Below are 21,316 nucleotides of genomic sequence, written 5' to 3' on the forward strand. Positions count from 1 at the left end.
TTACTTTACTAACTAGAGTAGTGATTTCCGATGTGATCCATTTTAAGCATGCTATCAAACATCACGATAGAAATAAACCTAAAATGATACAAATAAGGCAATACTAGTAGCGATATACGATCAAATTTTCAATATGAAACGATAAATGACATAAAAGTCCATCAAACATGAAATTTCTTTCAATTCCCCTGGTGATAAGTTGCAGTTTTAAGAAGGAATTTGTACAGTAATACAGTCGATATCGATTGAGTAATCTGTGTTAACAGTTCCTTGAATAATTATAGTTTGCTCGAATCTAATTTACATGGGTTGTATATCATGAATTAGATAAATTTATCATGATTAAAAGCAAATCTTATCAATGGCTATTTCCGTCTAGGCTGACTACGACAGCGATGGAAGTGTCCTAACAACGCCTGGTCGCAGAGCAGAATTTGTCATTAGTTACCAATTCGCTCTGCTTGCTTTCACAACATTTATTGGGCAAATTTCGCATTTTCCTTATGCCATGTACGCTAATGGCGGAGGTAAGGATAGTAACAGCTTGAGATAACTTATTGAACGATAGCCATTATTAAACAGTGTTGTATCTTTGTATTTGCATATGTTTAGAAAAGTACATCGATCACATTCTCTGTCTCGGCCAATTACTACTGCAAAACAATCAGTGATAGACTATGTACAAAGTACATTAAAAGAAATTGATTACTTAGAAACAAGTTTAAGAGTACATCAAAGTAATGAATGTTACATGATATCAATCCATCTAGTTGAAATAATCAGTTCATATTGTAGGAGTATAGATTATCTTTCATGGTACAACACAATCAAGATTTTAAAAATGATTCAGTTTAGGGTTCTATCAAGACGATCTAAGTTAATTCTTAACGATATCGTCAATTACTGTCAATATGAATTACTCTTTATGACTGATAGCGTCGATGATTTCTATCTTATTATAGCCTATATCCATTTTACTATCGAGAAGTCGTTTATAAATTTAAAAGCAAATCATCGTTATTAAACACCGGAATTTTTTTATCTTTTTGGTATGGTAGGAGCATTTTTGATCCCGTATTTTATAGCAATCTTTGTCGTTGTTTTGCCCGGAACTTATTTAGAAATGGTTATTGGCCATTTAACCGAACGAGGCCCAATTCGTGCTTGGAGTAAGCTTTCGTCGGCCTTTAAAGGTAATTTTCCTATAACGATCCCTTATCGATATAAAACTAGGTGGTATAGAGATTGATTTGAGCCATACTTGTATAACAAACAAATCTGACAGCCATGTTAACATACGTATTTGGTTTAAACCAAGTTTACGCTCTTGCACATCAATACAATCGTAGATGAAGAAATTTTATTTTCATTGACAAAGCTTACTGATTGATTTTCTAAGGGTTTATTTTTGATTAAGGATCAAGTAACATTTCTATACGATATCGACTTGATTTTATTCCATAACTTTAGTTTTACTTTTTCAATATGATCGAACAGAATAATAGTTGAATATGATACTTTTAGTAAAAGAATTTGTTAATTGAATTAAGACTTAATCCTGTCTGCTAGTTCAAGTACACTTTTAGTGATAATTATGGAATCTCCTTTAATCTAACAATTTCCCTAATGATCTTGAGAGGTTATTCGTTGATCATTTTACAGGAATTAGCCGTTAATTCGATTAAGGAGAACTCTAGTTTCTTCCCTGGTGTTACATAGTCGAGTCTTTCTTTAACAATGTAACAATTTACGTCATAGCTTTGACGACTTTATTTATTAAATTGATGAAGATTTTGATCTTTTTGCTCGATCCTGCTCCATTCACAGTATTGTAAGGTTGAATATCTTAGTAATTTGATGATTTTGATTACTATTTGATGTACTATTTTCAACATTGTAGAATCAGTTATTTCAACAGTTTGATGATTTCATCGTTAGTAAGATAAACTGATCGGTTAAATCCACATTTATATCCGTTAAGAATATAGTTCTAGAAAAACTAGAGGTTATTTTATCGTTTCGATTTCTATTTTGTAGTAATTCTTTGCTTACTACCGAGCAAGAAGATATTCTATGGGATTTAGCCGTGATCATATTTTTAGTGAGCTATTTCTTAAAGTCAGTAGTATATTTTCGACTCATACGACAAATCGTTCATGAGCTGCTATCCATTCGGTTTATTGGCAAATAACTGCAATACTAATTAAATATGACTGAATTTAGCATATAGGGAAATGAAATGCACAGCCTATCCATTCTAATTAAAATCTCAATTATAATCCTTACTATTATTTATTGTATAAGATCAACTGCTTGAATTGAATTATTTAAGGAAACATGACTCCTTCTTAACCTAGGCCCCTTTAATAGTTGATATTCATAACTTCTTGGCTAGTCGATAGATTTCATCAAAATATCATTGAACTATTTATTCTAAGAATGCAGTAACAGTTTTAACCATATAAAACTGATCAGTATCGACTTGTAACGCACTAAAATAAGGGCTATAGATTTCTAGTCATTGAGAGTATTCTGCCATTATTTTTACTACTGTCGTTCTACTGAATAAATCTCGAGCTTCAGCACCGTCTATAATTCTTCTTGCTATGACAGAAGATACATTAGTTTGTTTTTAATATTTCTCTCCTCAAGACATAATTTATACTACAAGTTATAATGTTAAGAACTTTGAATTTTACTCCTTTATAATTCTTATGATCATCCTTTTATATTATCATCTACAATGTAATATTGTAATTGGTTTTTCTTGTTCTGCTATTGGTGGCTTCGTTTTCACTTAGGATTGCTTATTTCCGTGAAAATTTTTATCTTTGTGCCCAGTTGTATTTTTTATTCCTCAAAGATTTCTATAGTTTTATTTGTCTTTAGCTATCAGTGAAGATCAATTCCTACAGTCATTGTTCCCGATAGAGTATAACATACGAATAGGGTAACAATGTAATTAAACGTATCCTATCTGCGATTTGAATAATGAAGTAATAACTTCATACGTGATTAAATATTGAAATTACAATGTATCCAATGAAGAAATTTTATCTGTTTACACACCATTGTCAAATAACTACGAAGTAGCTCATTTAATAACTAGATTATATTTTCACAAGCTAATAAAATAGCTACAGCATAGAGTACTTAGACTATTTATTCAATCGTAGTATACGTTAACTTTTGATTTTACTTCTAACCATACATTATTGAAATTCATACTAGTAAACAATACAAGGACTCCTTAATTAGTCGTTATTTTAAAATTTTTCATTATAATATTTTATAAAAACATTTTTGTATTGAGAACAAATGTCGATTTTAAAATCATGATAAATCATTAGTGATATAATACTGATGAATTGATATTTCAATTTGTTTTAGATTTAAATTAATAAGTTACAATGCATTTCTTCTTTATTTAAGTTCATTAAAGACTTATAAGAAAGTAAATTAATTTACTATTATTACTGTCTATCTTCTAACAGGTCTAGGATATGGTAAAGTTTTAATGTTATTCTTCAGTTTGGTCTATACTGTTCCTTCCATGGGCTATGCATTTCATTACCTTTTCTTTGGATTAAGCGCGAATAATAATACTTTTACGTGGAATACATGTACAAATTCGTGGAATACCTATAGATGTGTCGTGAATGCTACTTCGCTATCTACCATGGCAATTAGTAAAAATATCATTAATCTTCCAACGTTAAAAAATGGAATTTGCGTTGAATCTCAGCAAATCGCCACTACACCAGAAATTGAATATTTCTTGTTAGTATATCAGCAAATTATAATCTTTTGTGGCCCTTACAGCTAAATTTTTACTTCTAACAATCTTAAGCGTAATTTTTCTGAGAGCCTTAAGATGTTACTACAATGCATATAATATCATTAAAGTTAGAAATAGATTAGTTCATTTCTATCATGCTAATTTAAATATGCGGTAATTAGAATTATGAATATCCAATTACTTTATTTTATTGCATACGATACTATCAATCCATTATCATGATAACTTCTAGTCAACAAATATTCCTAATATCATAATAATTATTCTTCTGACTATCCATGCTCAATAGTTGTATCGAAGGTTTGCGTAAGGGTTTTAACTTTGCATACTTTTATTGATTCAAACTCCTTGTTAGATATCGTGTTCTTGCCTATATTCCATCGGGAATTGGTAGTCTTCAACCAGAACTATTAGCTGCTTCTGCGGCAGCATGGGGCTCAACTTGGCTATTTATTTGTATCGGATTTCACTTTTATCGCAGGGTATAAAAGCTGTACAGTTTCTATTAATACTTTTAATCGTTCCATCACTTTATGTACTTTTTCCTGAATATTTATCTTATAAAGAATTTTACGATTACAATCACCTGAAAAAATTTTTCATTGATTATCTATATAACAACTACTATCGAATAACGGATGATTGCTTCATATTTTCCCTCTGTTATAGGCCGCTTACATTATTATCCTAGGAGTGATAGGATTAATTTTATCACTGCTAATTTTTGCCTTACAATTAAATGGCGCCAGCACCGGCTTTCAATTTTTAGTTGCGGCTAATTTTAATGCTCTTCTTCTAGCAAAGACGTGGTGGACTGCTATGGCGGAAGCGGTTCAAACTTACTTTGTTGCTTCTGGTTGCTTAATCTACTTCGGAAGTCGCAATAAAGCTGATACGAATACTTTTTGGTAAATATTATACTCTAGTAGTTAGAATTTTACTAGCAATTAAATCTCTAAATTTGATATAAAATGCTATGATCAAGTGTAAGATAAATTGGCTATTTCAAAATAGCTCTACAGATCATTTTAAAGACTGCTCTATAGTTTACAATCTAAGGATAAAGACCACGTAATAGCTATCAATATCGAGTAATTGCGATCTGATCTTTAAACATAATTGAATGACTTTCTTACAGGAATGCGCTAGTTGCAGTTATTTTTTCTCCATTAGTTAGTATTGCCTGTGCTTTTATGGTATATGGCTATCTTGGTGAAATAGCAAATCGAGTACAAGTATCAGTGAACTCTTTAACAAGTCAAGGTAAGCCAGTCTTAAACGATAAATTTTATTCGCATTCGCATCTAGTCTCTAAAGTTATCGACATCAGTATCATGATCTAAGTAGAGTCATAATAACTGTATACAGGGACTTAAAATAACATTTTTAATATATTGTTGCATAATACTGTGTATTATTAAATAAATATTTACTATAGCTTACAGTCTGATTAGCTTCCTTAATGCACAAATTTAAATAAATTTTGTTGCTACAAGTAAAAATTAGTGCTTTATAACTGCATTAAGTTACGTTACTTCTAAATTCTAAAGGTCCACTGCTGTTGTATTCAATATTTCCGATGCTAACAAGAACTGTGAACTTCACAACTGCTAAAATTATACTAATAATCTTCTATGTCCTCATTATCCTGCTTGGATCTTCATCAACGGTAACAACAATTTTTTACTGTCAAAAAGTGGATTATATTCTTTAAATTTTCGGATCCTCATAATAATTGCATATTTTGGATACATTTGTCACATCCTTGAATTTTTTACTGCATTTCAGGCCATTTTGCTTGAAACTGCAACATCAGCTGTGGTTGAAGATTTGCCGTCCAGCTGTCGTCGATTTCAATGGCTATTTCGGTTGATTTTTTCGTCAGCATTATTTGCCATTGGGATACTTATTACTACTTCGGTACGAAGACTAATCTGGCCTTGAATATTTAATTTTTATTAACGATTTTTTAATATATCTCATAATTTGCTAAAAATGTACCAGTAGGAGTAGTTACTAATCATTTTCAAAGAATTAATATATTCGAATAACAATTTATTCATCTAGGGAGGCTATAATCTTCTAATCAATATGACCTTTACAAGCTTTCTTGTTCAAAGTTTTTTGGGAACATTTCAATTTTTTGCCTTACTCTTTGTATTTGGTAAGTGATACCGAGTTAAGCTCTCCTACACTTCAACAATACGAATATTCGTTATGATAATGTTTAGATTAGATTATTGCTTATTGCAAGTTGGATTTCATGATATTTAATTGTGAATGTAATTTAACAATCATTCTTAACTTATTTTTCAGCTCGTTGTATCGCTCGTCGAAGTTGGTCAGCGGTATTACTTTCTAAGCATTCATTGCTGATCCTATGGCTGGTCCTAACTTCAATAGTCCTAGCTGCATTTATAGTAAGCTTAAAATGAAATAATGTAACCACTTGTAAAGATGTGACTCCATTTATTTCAGAACTTGCAAATTTAGAGCATGTTTAAGGGCAGCTTAACTATCCTATTCTCTTTAAGTATAGTTTAATGCCCTTTTCGTTAATAGCAATCACTGATAGAAAATAACCGTGTCTATCATGGAATTTAGCAAGAATGTAAAAATATATAGTGATTACGATTCCTTAGTACGGCCATAGCTACAGTAGTGTTGTCTAAATGTTTACGTAATCACTATTTTGTGGTTACTAATAGTCCAAATATAATATTTACGTTATTGTAGGCCCAGTTAAGTACTGTAAAACAAACATATAAAATTTCTGTATTTTCAACACACATAATGGATTCTAGCAAGATATCAAGATGACTATATGTCTACAACCCTGAAATATACCATAGAATATTTTCTATTGCGAGTATTGTACCTGTATACAATAGATAGTTGAGGAGTCTGCTTTAAATTTAATTTTGATTTAATCGCGATATAGTCCAAACTTCGGACAGTACCTATCCGAAGCAAATACGTATAAATCAGTTAATTACAATATAAATGAAAGCGATTGCTTAGACATGAGATGTTAAATATTTATTATGAGTTAATCTGCAGACACAATTATATAGGAGGTAATGGAGGAATAGTGCGGCATCTTATTTGTCTTTTATGTTCTTAATATTAGGCTCATTTAACCTATTACATCATGAATCTGCTAGTAACAACTGGGCAGTCACTCTTGTGTATAGTGTTACCTTGGTCTTTCTTTATTGGCACTATTGCTATCCTTCTTGTAGTAGCGGTCTTTGAAATTTACCGTCATCGTGATTTCATAACACAGCCTTTCACACCAACCGATGATTTACATTTTGAAGTTGGATTTTATTCTGGTAAAACAGCGCCAACATTTTATTCCGTAAATGACACCAGAGAACAACTGGTTTAATCGTCAAAGATATATTATAATATGAAAGTGGTAATACTTTACTCCATCCAGTATAATATGATTTAGCAATGTCAGCATTTACTCTCTCATATCTGATACAAGAATAACGACTATGAATATCTCGCGTATATGTTTAAAAAATGGCTTAAACTTGATGACTCCTACAATGGTGTATCCAGCTTCCATTTCGCTTTTTCGAGTTGAAATCGGCGTACCGTAGCGCTCTATTTTAATAACTACAACAAATTTTTGTACGGCATTGTTATATTATTCAATGAATGTCATCAGAAATGGTCAGTGTCGTTTATTTTGTCACCAATCCATAAGCCGCGCTTTAGTTGGCGTAATTGGATTTTCCTTATACTTAGTTTTAATGATATTTCATGATTATTGTAATAAGCAAGATTCATTAATCCAAGATAAGGATACTGTAATACACTTCTACCCCAAATTGAATTTAATAAGCCAGCTCCAATTTACTAAACACAATTGATTTTATTATGTAAATACATTTATTAGCTATTCTCTTTCCTCCACCGACATATCTATATATATATATATATTTATATAGTCATTACGCGTATTGCAAATATATAACGGCATAAATCTTAGTATATGCAGCTAAATCGCAAGAATGATAACACTCTACAGTTAACTCCATAATCAAGCAGCCAATTTACAAAAAGCTGGAAGATGACGACGTCATTTTGCTTAAGCTTAACATTGGGTTTTACAGATATTCTTTAAGCTGGCTGGTGATTTAACGTTCTGATATGAAATTTGGTGATAATGGACAAATCCAAAACTTATCCTTTATGTAACCTTTTATGGCTATAGTAAAATGGTATAGAAATGTAAAATTTGTAATAGGAATAGATCTTTGTAAGTTATAGCTAATAATTCGTCTCAATTACCGAAAAATTCTTTTCTCTAATATTATGCTTAGCAAACTATTCTCAAAGATGGAAAATATTTAGTATCATACCTTGATATCATTGGCTATTATAGACCTTATCTTATTCACCCAGCGGGTTATCTATCATCATTTGAAGCTGAGTTATGATCATATGTACACATAACGATAAGAATTGAATTCCTTTCATGCAATTGGTGTAATATGTCAATAATAATACTACTAATAAAAAGTCTTTCAAATTTATATCTAGTTATAACCATTGCTTTCTTTGTCATTTTCTTTGAAAAAAATGACGTATTTTACAAATATTATAGAAATGGATAGAAACTTTGCCTCATAAAGTATCTTTAGACAGATCTTAGACGCGCGATACTATTTCAGTTGTAATTGACAGGTCTTGTCTATTTTAAGTGAGGTATTATAAATTTGTAATGTACTTCTTGAAAGATGAAATACCAATTTTGGTAAAGTATCAGGAATGCTATATTTCGTAGGAAATTGTGATTAAATATGATCTATAACTAAGACCTTAGAATCTTACCCAAAGTATATAAGAGAAAAACTCCCATTACAGAATTTTCAGCAAATTTTCTACGTTAGTGTACTTTAGATTGGCTACAGTACATGACTCCATGATGAAATTTAATATTTCAATGTTTTTACTTGACTATACCCGGAGTAAATATTTCTGTAACGGTAACTAATTTTCCATTGCATTAATCTTTAATTTGAAAATTTTAGTGTTGAATGCCTTTTAGTAAATAATTATATAACTGACATGCGCGTATATCCATATTGAGTTATACAGTAGCATTAGTATCCATAGGTAACTCTTACGTACACATTTATTAACTTCAACGCATAAAACTGAAACATGCAGCATAAGTAGATAGAGTATTGCTAAGCTGTGCTTCGTATTCAGGTAGTTCTTTTACGCTCTGCTAATTAGTGTACAATGTTAATAAACACGTGTATAAATGGATGCTGTATTTAACCAAGGATTTTAATTAGTAATTATTAATTGCTAATCGAGTTTAGGACTACTGGTATCTAGATTGCTAGATAACAAAGCACTGATTGTACTCTGTTATATAATTTAGTAGAGCTAGTCCCTTAACCTTCAGCTTACAAGAAAGTACTCGGCCAGATACTAATAAAAGTAATAGCTATACATTTTCCATTCAGAATAGTCTTATATTTTTGCGCTACTGATTAGTCTTTCATGTTAGCTCTCAATCGTTGGAGCGTTTAGGTAATCTATGAGATTTGCGTAGCCCGCTCACGAAAGTTGCTTTATGATATGTACATAGTAAGATTGCAATTCGTGATTTAATCTGAAATTATTATGACCTTTATACATGCTTAATCGTGACCGCCATGGTATTAATTCTAAAGTAAAATATAAATTCTAAGATCCGTACAGATATGTAGCGAATCCTACCTAACATCAGCTTACTCACAATCTGATTTAAGTCAAAAGATGAATATTCGTAGCAACATTATTGCGATATAGTCCACCATATATGAGAATATCGAAATCAGGACTGACTGGTTAATTTTCTACTAAATCTGCTCTAGAAATTTTATTGGAAAATTTTGTCCATTTTTTATGTGCGTTACATACTGTACCAGTGTTATTGTTGAACCATTTGAATACGGTATCGAAAAATAATAGATTTAATGTTTTTCGTATGTTATGGGATACTTTTATACACTGTAGAATAGGAAGTTAATACATAAATTTATTTTAAAGAGTTTACTTCACTGCCTGTTGCAATGTACTGTGAAATTTATTGGAGAATACGGTAAACCATTCAATACTGGCATATACTATAGACATTTATAGTCTAGGAAAATAGTACAGTGTTAATTTATGAAATAAAAATCTATTAACTTCTTCTTATTAACTCGTATGACTCGTTAATTACAGGGAAAGCTTAGATATCATTGAATATGCACGAGTAACTCAACGTAGATCATCTTAGTTGAAGTAACTAATTTTAAGGCTGAAACTTGCAGGAGAGAAATAATGGAATGTAGATGTAGTGATTTTAGCTAATTATAGTAGTTTTGTGTAGGCAATACACAGTGATAGTATGTAGTATAGAACCGTATGTCTTAATAAAGTATGTGTTATATAAGGTCGTTGCAGATAGCTATATTAAGTAATGTTATTAAGCAATGTGCCGATGTGATTGATGACTCCTATGTAGAGAAGCAATTGATGATAATTTGTATAAGTTGTATAAAATTGTTATCGTAGAGGCTAAATCGATTATCCGGTTTATCTTAGCCATTTTCGACTATTATTATGAGGGGAAGAAATTGGAATTTCTTCTCCGACGGACGATACGCGGACGTTAATAAACTTAGCTGTTGTAGGTCAATTATACGGTGTTGACTATTTTGTGTCATATTAGGGATTTGCTCGATTTTAACGACTCTGAATTTTGAGTTGACGGATTACGAACCTAGGACTAACAACCCGTACACTACAGTAGAAAGAAAAATGGCTTTATCTCTTATCGATAATTTAATAAATATGAATACATCCCAAAAAGCAACCTGTTTAAAAATAAGATTAGAAAGAATTGTTATATCCCTTGAGAATAGAAATTATTCTTTTTCTACTCCAATTTCCTTAAATTTTTATTGATCAGCAATACTAAAATTTCTTAGCTATTCTTAAGGTTTATTAGAATAGGTCATTTATGAGTACTTTCTATCCTTTCTTTGAATAATGGTGTTCCCTCCGAGTTGCCAGAATATCCGACTTCCTCAATAAGAAAGCTCACAATAATTTATGACATTAACATTATTTGTTTTAGCTCAATTTATTCTTTAGTCATAAATATTTTAACTGATCCACCTTGAATTTATTAACTACTATCCCAGTAAATTAAAAGTAGAGAGGGCGTGGATGATGGCCTTTGATAATCGCGTGCACTAGATGTTACAGAATTTATCGCTGGTTGGTGGGTGTTATAATTTTTTAAATGTGATATCGTGACCGAATTAAAAATATCAATAAATAGAAGCTCTCTCTAAATCAAGATAAATCCCTGTAGCAGTATTTTACTATGGATGAGTAATTTCAAGTATTAGTACATTTATACGTATATGAATCAGATCATATTAGCTTGTAAAAGTAAAGAATCTTTATCTAAGCCTACAAGACAGGGATGATCACTTATAAGCCGAAAAAAGTCAATTACCCTCTGATCAAATTTAATCCAATAACGATCAATAAATTCAATGTACTGCACTAGCTTTATATCCATACAACTGCAGTGGATGTTTTATAAAATATATTAAGAGTTATACGCCACTTTTGAATAATAGCTATCACAGGAAGTTCATATGGGCAAATAAAAATGATCAACTAGTCTTTATGATGCGAGCTCGATATTGTAATTCTATCATTTCCGCTTACAATCTAGATTACTATACAGCACCTAAATTAAGGGGAGGAATAAGATGAAAAGGATTGAATATCTAATTATTAAACTTAGTAACTCAATCATAGTTGAAATCTAGTAAAATTTTTGAGCTATTTACAAGTTTTGGTAGCTAAAACATGGATTTTAGATATAGTTACTAGAATAACAACGTACACGGCATAGCTGTACATGAAAACGAGAAGGATTTTACTGCTTAACCAATAACCTGATCAGTGAAAGGTCATCATTGAGGCAATTAATAGACAAAATTATGGATAATAAATTTTTAGCCGTTGCTAATCAATAATTAGAATTTAATTTATTTTCATACAATCCATGGTTGATAAAATAGTGTTGGTTCGATTTTAGATCTTATTAATCGGTCTTAGAAAATTGACGATTAAACATTCTAACTCCTCCTGATTCAGTTATAACCGCATCGTGTCGCTCATAAGTTGTATATTTTCATTCCAGATTAAATCAACATAATCAAGTAAATTTAGCGGTCATACTATCAAGCAAATGAAGGAGGTTATGATAAGGGAATCTTAATGGTGATATAAATTGCTATTCAATTAAAATTAAATTCCTTAAACCAGCCTAGCATGAAATCTCTTCATGATAATTTATTTTTACCTAAAATAGTTAAAAACTATTGGCAAGGTAATATATCAATGATCATTTAGCTCTNAATCAACAATATCATACCAGGTTACACCCAAGTATCTATCTAAACTATCTTATTATGATTGTGCCTTATTGATCAATTTGGAATTGATATTGTCACCTAATTACGTCAGCCATTTTAATGAAGTACACGCCTAAGCCTATTTAATGTACCTGTATGTCTATCTATTCTCTTAACATTCCATAGGAGAATTAGACAACTAGTGAGTCATTGATTTAATTGATATCTATTCCTTTTCAACGCCTACGTTACTTTAATCTTCCTTAGTCATTGATATTCCAACGTGTACCATCTGAGAGAGTACTTCAAAATTTTTTTGTTCCTTCAATTATCTGAATCTGACGTTACTTACTCTGTTGGAGCTTAGACTTTAAAATGGTAAAATTATAATAAAAATGAGAAAAATTGATTTTTAATCGAATATATTTATTACCATCATCTAAGATAGCATAAGGCTTTAGTTAGTAAATTTTATTTCAGCATAAACTACATACTGTTCATGGTGAACTCTGTTCACAAGATGTACCATGACAAATCCTAGAGCTGATTGAATTTAAACTATATTGCTTTTCAGAAAGCCAAAGCAGATATGCATTTAGGGATAGAATTAGTTAATTTAAGTTAATGCTTATTTAGACAGTGATAGCTTTCTAATCTATTGAAATAGCGAATGGACTAAATGTCCGATAAAATATATGTTAGTCACAAGGCTTTGGCTAGTAAATTTTATTTCAGCTTAAATTGCATATATAACTTGATGAATTCTGTTTAACAATATAGCGTAAGATAAATCCTAGACCGATTGAATTTAAATTATATTACTTTATCATAAAAATAAGGCAGATATGCATTAGGGGATAGAATCATTAAATTTAAGCTAAATTTTATCTGGACAAGTGGTTGGTCTCTAAGTTATTAGAATAGCAATTGAAACCAAGTGTCCAATAAAATCTATATTAGTCATTAGAACAACTTTTAATTTATTTCTCGTTTTTATTATATTGGTAAAAAAGTTTAATAGTAAGCAACGAGTCTTCTAGCTTTAATGCATAATCCAAATTTTAAAATATTAAGACTACCATCTTTATAACTTATAGGAATCCGATAAACCTGGATTAGATACTAAGGCTAAAAAATATGAATTCATCGCTAGCTTTCATTGTGCACTGATCAGTTTTGTCCTCTTTCACAAACAATTATCGACGTTGCCAGCCATAGTCGCAGCTGGTGGTGGAGGTAAATTGTATGATAAATAAAATCGATAGGACTATTACATGTAATATATAATTTAATATCGCTTATTATTAACCTATTATAAGACTTTAATGATGTAATTAATATCTATAACCGATTTAAAATGGAACTCATTTCTATCTTGTCTATTTTAATGAAATCTGATTAAAAAGTTAAAATTACTACAATAAATTACGTAACCTGACGTATTTTAAAATTTGATAGATATCATCTCTAAATATTGCAACATTATAATTACTGTATCAGATGCAACATTAGCGGTTACATTAGGAGCAATATATAAATTGATTATTATACTGTGAATAATAGCCACATTTTCGGGCTTTAGTCGTAACTCACATTAAATAGAGAAAAAGTTGTTCTATTCCGTACTGGATAGCAATTACTTGCTTTCTTCCGTGATCGACGATGTAATACAGTCGTGGTGATAAGCCATTTGCATCTGAGCATTAAACATTACCAACAATCTCTACTGTATTTTCTTAAGAATAAGTAGGATTATTCTCTACTAACTTTGAACTAACAAAATCAAATCCATCGATTAGGTGCATTTTTTATTCCTTACTGCCTCAGCTTGGCTATTATCATTTTACCAGGAGCATATCTTGAAATGACTGTTGGTCAATTATCTGGAAAAGGTCCTATCCGAATTTGGGAAGAATTGTCATCTATCTTTAAAGGTACTGTATGCCATCGCTTAAATAGGATGTTATTGCGATATATGCTTATATACGTGGTTTAGTAATTTATTTAAGAACACAACACAGATGGTATTATTGCATGTTCAAATTGTAATACTAATTTGAAAGTGTACCTTTTTAATTTGATACTGAGGATGTTAATCAGCATTAGATCGCACATTTTATATAATAAGTGATGCTGCAGCTCATTAAAAGCATCTAATTTGCTCCTATTAACCTCTGAATCTTCGCCTTAACGACGCTTATATCTTGACACAGTCTGTTAGATACTGCAGTATCCAAGGTAGCTTTCACATATTTTATACAATAAGTTATGCTGCAGCGTATCGAAACCCTCCATTTTCCTGCTGTCAACCTCTGAATTTTGGACCTTAAAAATATTTATATTTTGATGCAGTTTGTTGGATACTGTATAGTATCCAAAATAGCTATAAATGTTGAGATACGAAACAATTAACAAACCAGCTTGCTCACTTTACCTCAGTGTTTAACAGTTTAACATCAGGACATCACATTGGTATAGATCTGAAAACAGGTCCGATTTAGCTTGTAAAATGGAATAGTATCAGCTGCGGGACTCTGAAACAATTAATTACGTTTATCGATGAGTATCTGTAGAGACACTATTGCAAGATTATATTAATAAGTAAACAGAACTTCTATATTGTATAGGGCAGAGCAGTGCATGATCGCTAGCTTATAAAGTAATTGTAAACATATACCAGCATCTACAGAATAGATTAAATCAATGATTAGTACATTTGTTAAATATAAATTATATTTTTATGGTTTCACTTCCTATACTATCTTTATAATCCAGCAATTAAGAGTGCCATGAATTGAGGTACTACCTTATTCCACATAGTCTATCATTGCTTGATGTAGTAATATCATCAGCCGGGCTAATCTAATAGTGTAAATCTATAATCAAATAAACAGCCCTTTTCGATCTTCACTCTGAGACAAGGCAAATCGATATAAGAAAATAGTATTGCTTCTGATTCAGAGAATTTGCTATTACCATGGTCGTTTGGATAACTAGAGCAAGGAATAGAGTCTAACGATCTTTTGCATCTATAAAAATAGTTACTAGTAAAGAGTGCCTTATTTACTGATGGAAGCCCCTTACCCAGTAAAAAGAAGTTTATAAATTAGTTGCTGATACTGCTCATTCGATACATTTGTTAAATTATTTGTTTAAAAAATTTTAAAACTGTTAAAGTTGACCAAGGTTATCTTTGTTATTTTGCTATAGGATATAAAATGATATCCGCGAATTAATTTTTTATCGAAGTAGTAGCGATAGATAGTAAGGCAGATTAAAGCTGTGATAGATTTCCAGATGTAGCAATATTACCTTAAAATCAATTCGTACGATAAAATATTGAGAATAATATCAGCTATCGATCCTTTTTCATTGTAAGATCTAGCAGCTCTGATTTTATCTCAACGTCTACGAAGCATTTGCCGATAATATATAAAATTTATCAGACTATTTGAAGCGCACTGACTTAAAATAAAAATCTAATCGAGCTGCAACAAAGTAATTCCGATATTCATTTAAATGCGATAGGGCTTGGATATGCTAAAGTGTTGATGTTATTATTTGCCTGTATTGAAATGGCGCCAACTATTGGATATGCCTTCTTTTACTTATTCTGGGGTCTAGTACCATCGGGAGATGTATTGCCATGGAATACTTGCGGCAACAGTTGGAATAACGGAGTTACTTGTCGAACAACATATGTAACTTGTAATTCATTAAACCCCAGTAACAGAAATGGAACTCCAACACCTACACTCCCAGGACAAGCATGCATACCGCCAGGACTGGTGGCTACTCTCCCAGAAAGAGAATATTTTAGGTATTAAAAATTTATTTAATGCGGTGATTTATATTACTGGAAAGCCCAGTCCTTATTTCTGCACCTCTACTCTGTACTCATAAAGAACGCCAAAGTCCATTTTGTGTCCATGCTAACCTTAGTACATCACCAAATTCATACTGTAGTATTAATACTACAGTATATTGATCGGCACTTGTTAAATTAATTTGAGCATTTACTATAAGGATTGCAACACTAATTACTATTGTTAATACTATTGCTGTATTATTTCTGTCCGCTATATTACAACAGAAATTACGTTTTGGAGTATACAACTGGATATGATGGAGCGGTCGTTGTTAGACAAGTGGCTTGTTTAGGAATCGTCTGGGCAATTTCTTTCTTGATCATTTGTTCTGGTTTCAGGATCTATAGAAGAGTAAGTTATTCTTTTCATAGTAATTTTCAGATACACTAAAATACATAGACTTAGTTATCTTATTATTTGCCATGCTCATTTTTTACTTACCAGTATCTTGCAAGGAATAATTGTAACAATTTTACGTTTGAGATCGATAATATCTACAGAATCCTTTTCTTGCCATTCTAGGTTTCATATGGCCTGATCATCGTCATCGTTTCCCTCATTCTAGTTCTCCTCGGCTTCTCTTTTGGACTTAATGGATCGTCTTTAGGCTGGTCTTATATTTTGTCTTCTCTATTTTTCCGACTTCGAGATATCAACGTTTGGTATGCCGGATTTCGAGAAGCCTTTTATACCTTTGCCATCTCTTCCGGCTGTTTTGTTTACTTTGGTAGCCGCAACAAAGTTTTTACCAACACAAGCAATATCTGGTATGCCCGCTCTATATTTATAACGTTAAGCAATAAAGTTTCTGCTACTTGACAGAACGAGCTGTTTCATCTAGATACTAGATGATTTTACACATATATAGAATAAGATAATTAGTCTATTAAAATATAAAAATAAACACTAATATTAACTTTCATTTCATGGATATTGCAGGCCCCCAATTGTTGCTGTAATATTTGCAGGATTATATTCGGTAGCATGCAGCTTTGTAGTCTACGGCTATCTTGGATACTTAGCTGAACAAACAGGACGATCTGTGCAAAGTCTAGTTAGTTCAGGTGTTACTAAGCAAAATATTATTGACACTGTCATCTATTTCGGTGCGTATCCTATTTTAATATTAACTGAAATAAATTGTTTCTTCATGTTCATTTTAGGCAATGATTTGATGTTTGTTACTTTACCCATGATAACACGAAATACTGGTGATGGTCGATTAAAATTGGCACTTTCTATGTTTTATAGCCTTTATGCCATCCTTGGTTTATCTACCCTGGTAAATCATCATCATAATTCTCGCATTTCATGCCTTTATTTGAACTAAATAATTCGCAGACATGAAGTAATGTTATTGAGTGTTAAAATTATGGAGCCTAATTTGGCGTAGAATTGATAGTAAAATTATGCACAGGCTTGTTAGCTAGTGTCATTGTAAGGCAGCCTGGGAGCTGACAAATTAACTAAATGAAAATGATTATTTCAGAAGATAAAATGTGGCCGATGTTGATTTTTAAAATAATGAATCTATTCTGTTTTAGGCAATTATGTTAGAAACTGTGGTTACAGCGGTTGTAGAAGATTTACCTAAAGTCGTCCACCGATTTAAGATTGCCTTTAGAATTGGATTTCACGCTATTGTTTTTGGATTTGGAATATTAACGGCCAGAACTGTAAGCTATTAAATTAGTTAATCATCAGGATCGATAAAATCAAATTTTCAATTTGTTAGTAATACAATCTATTTTGCCTATGGCCTGATTGAATTGAACAAATATATAATGAAAATATTCTGTACATCACTCAACAGAATAAGCATTTTAATTCATGTCTTGAGTTACATTTGCTTAACATTCATTCGAAAGTAATTCTATCATGAAATGAAGCTCTATTTTTTATGACTCATTTTTAATTACTTCGGTTTATGATATAATCACTCCAAAAATTAGGGAAGTCTAGGAGTTATTGCAGGAATGGAATTGACGTCGCAATTAGTTCAACCTTTCCTATCGGTTTTCCAATATTTTGCCTTCGTTTTTGTATTTGGTAAGCTGAAATAGATAAATACCGCAGCTTTATAGCTCTATTTAAATTCTAATAATCGCTACATTAACCATTATCTTTCTCAATTCTAATAATGGAACACTCTATAGCGAGATGTTTAGTACCAGAAGTCTATCATTACAAATTACCTCCTCGCGGTTGGGCGAAGGCTTGGCTAACTATTTCTATCATCGTTTTAGTTGCCATGACGGTAAGAAGAAACTTTTTTCGCTTGATCCTAACGGTTTTTCATAAGGCAAAATACAACTGTTAAAATTTTTATTGATGTAGCCATGGTGCTGCAGATTTATCTATTAAAATTCTTGAATCAAAAACATACAGAACATAATTTTATTAATAGAACGAAAAACCGCTAAATTTGACAAACAATTTTATCGCTTTAAGTGATGCTACACCATTAGATGCATTGCTATATTAAGATAGAATATCCTACACAGCTTCAGTATGTAATAGCCAGAAAATAGTTTTAAAGAATGACCATTAGATATACGATAATGGATATTTCAGATATCGATAAGATCAAACACATTTCAAATATGAAGTTATTCTATCTCGTCCATTAGTTACTTGAACATTCCGTGCATAAGTAGTGTACGAGTATAATAGCAAAATTAAATATGAAGAAGGATTTCAATATTAAAATATATTGTGCATACACAGAATTATATATATGAATACTCCAACATAGATAATATGCTGTATATAGGAACTTATGTAAAGATTAAGCTACAGACATGGGACTTCTAAATATCAAGAAATTAGCTGTATATCATTATACTACTGGAATATATTTTAATCATTCTATTTCTTTCTCATTTACAGGCGGCATTAATATACCATTCAATTATCTTTATCCCCACCTTAGTTTCCAGAAGTGATACTTTCCTCTTATCGCTATCCTGGTCAATGTTTAGTATTTCTATGCTACTTTATTTAGGCACTGCTCTTTATAAAGCCATCAAAAATTCAAAGAACATTATCAAGGTTATTACTCCATCAGAAAACCTCAATGTTAGCCTTAGAAGTATTAAGCAATCATCTCGAGGTGTCCAGTACAAAAATTATTATGAAGAAAAACCACCACAGTATACTCTTGAAGAGTTTTAAAGAAAGTTTTCAATTATACCAATCATCTTAGGCTACAGTTTTATATGTTAGTGTTTGCTGGATAAGAACATGGATGATATAATCTATCAAAAATACCACTTAGGCTCTGAATTATGGCTTACTCATATCTAACATAAAGTTAAACGACTGTTTTGTCGGTTATTTGACTATTTAAGAAAACAAGAGTTAGTGAAACATCAATTTCTGTCATACACAAGTAGAGTTTCATATCTTGAACGATATTCATATTAATTTTGTTTTCTTGTTGTTATTTTACCTACTACATCATAGTTAGTATGAACTAAAAGTAAATTTAAGATTCAAGTACGAAATAGTGCATTATATTTGATTTAAATGATCTTTCTCCGTTTGTGTTTAAATGACTTTAATAAAAATACTTTCAAAATCTCTGAGACTAGCATCTGCTTCCCATTTCGGCGATTTCAAAGTCCAAAACTTTCCTTACGATAGTTATTCGTAGCAAATTTAAACTGCATCATGATGCCCATTCTAGCAAATGATAAGGATATTGCATTCCCATCTTAATGAAGGAAACCTTTAAGATTTCGGCTAACCTTATTCTTGCTGATCCTAACTACACACATTTCATTCAGCACATTTCAATGGATCTTATAATTAAATTACAATTCTGGTGAAAGAAACTATACCCTAAAGATCGCTATTACAATGTACTGCGATTCTATTAGTTAAATCATCGCTAATCTCATTTAGGAAAATCTTTTTTTAAGATTACGGTTCTTTTTTTACCTCTGAATTTAGTAACTCGATACCCTACCGTATATAGCCATCCGTACTCTAGCATACTGTAGAATCTATAGCATCTATAGCCTACGGACATAAGCTACTAAATATGTCTTAAGATAAATATAGAAAGTCGCGCTACCCTACATCAATACTAAACATGGCTAATAGTCTACAATCCCAATACTAAGATACATTACAATGACACACACAAACATGTTATAAGTAGTCAAAAGTATTTTATTTCCAATTTTCTGCTTTCTTCGCTAATATATGTAAAATCGAAGATAGAAACTAGATTAAATACTAATACATATTAGCATCTTATTAATGATCAATATCAATTCATTTTCAAATTTTGCATTATTTACGAATATACTGTTATCATACACACTGATACCTTATTAATCGTCGATATAATATTCAATTCCAACATTTCTATGTTATTTTACTATAATATGTAACTGAAGATAGAAATTAAGATAGCAGCATATTTTAATGCTGTGTTCATAGCTAATCTAACCACTAAAATTTTGGCTTATTTTTATCATTATAATCTAGATGAATATCTTTATAAGTGATAAATAATTAAAAAGCTAACAAATTTCGTTATAATAATTCTAGGGTGAGATAAATAACGAAGTGATTAAAATATCGTCAGCAAATGATGGTGGAAAAAAGGTTAAATCCTCGTGCGACTTATGTTGTCAAATTCGCAAGCTAACAATAAAAGTTAATCTCCTTCAATAAACCAATCGTTGGACTCGATTTCTATACTATAGGAATAAGTTAGTTTTCCTTTACTGAGGATCTCTAGAGTTAGCCGGGGAATTGTAGTAGATAGTTTAGGAACGATCACGAAAGCTGTTTTGTGACAATAATATTTGCATTTTCTGAATATCTACAATTATACTAGATTGGAGTTTAGGCCATCAAATTTACAAACATCGTGCCCACAAGATTAAAAAAGAATTTAAAATTTGAAATGTTAATGATCAAAAATTAGATTAAGTCTAAGATTGATTATCATAATACTTCAGCACTTCGTTACCATACCCAGTCACCCTATACTCCTGCCTATACCATGCATGCAATAAATTGCAATTCACTAACGCAATGATACTTCAAAATATCAATGCCCTTAATCTCGCTTTGTGAGTGTAAGAGTTAACTGTATAGCGCAGTTTTGCGACCTTTACAAAAAGCTTGTGATCAGCAGCAATTATCCAAATCAAGTTTCAAAATTAACGAACGAAATACGAAACCATACTATTATA

At 31.1% G+C, this 21,316-nt stretch overlaps 1 protein-coding gene across 1 annotated transcript in view; it reads left to right on the forward strand.

Moving 5' to 3' along the window:
- Nucleotides 1–478: 478 nt before the first annotated feature.
- The window catches only part of TRIADDRAFT_22904 (uncharacterized protein), a gene marked incomplete at both ends in the record, with an annotated part of 45,916 nt that continues 25,078 nt past the window's right edge, over nt 479–21,316 (forward strand). Inside the window, 2 exons of the mRNA XM_002110499.1 lie at nt 479–527; nt 1,059–1,193. Of these exons, the coding sequence (XP_002110535.1) occupies nt 479–527; nt 1,059–1,193 (184 nt within the window). The remainder of the gene's footprint in view (nt 528–1,058; nt 1,194–21,316) is intronic.

This window comes from Trichoplax adhaerens, genomic scaffold (assembly GCF_000150275.1).
Source record: "Trichoplax adhaerens TRIADscaffold_3 genomic scaffold, whole genome shotgun sequence".
NCBI lineage: Eukaryota > Metazoa > Placozoa > Uniplacotomia > Trichoplacea > Trichoplacidae > Trichoplax > Trichoplax adhaerens.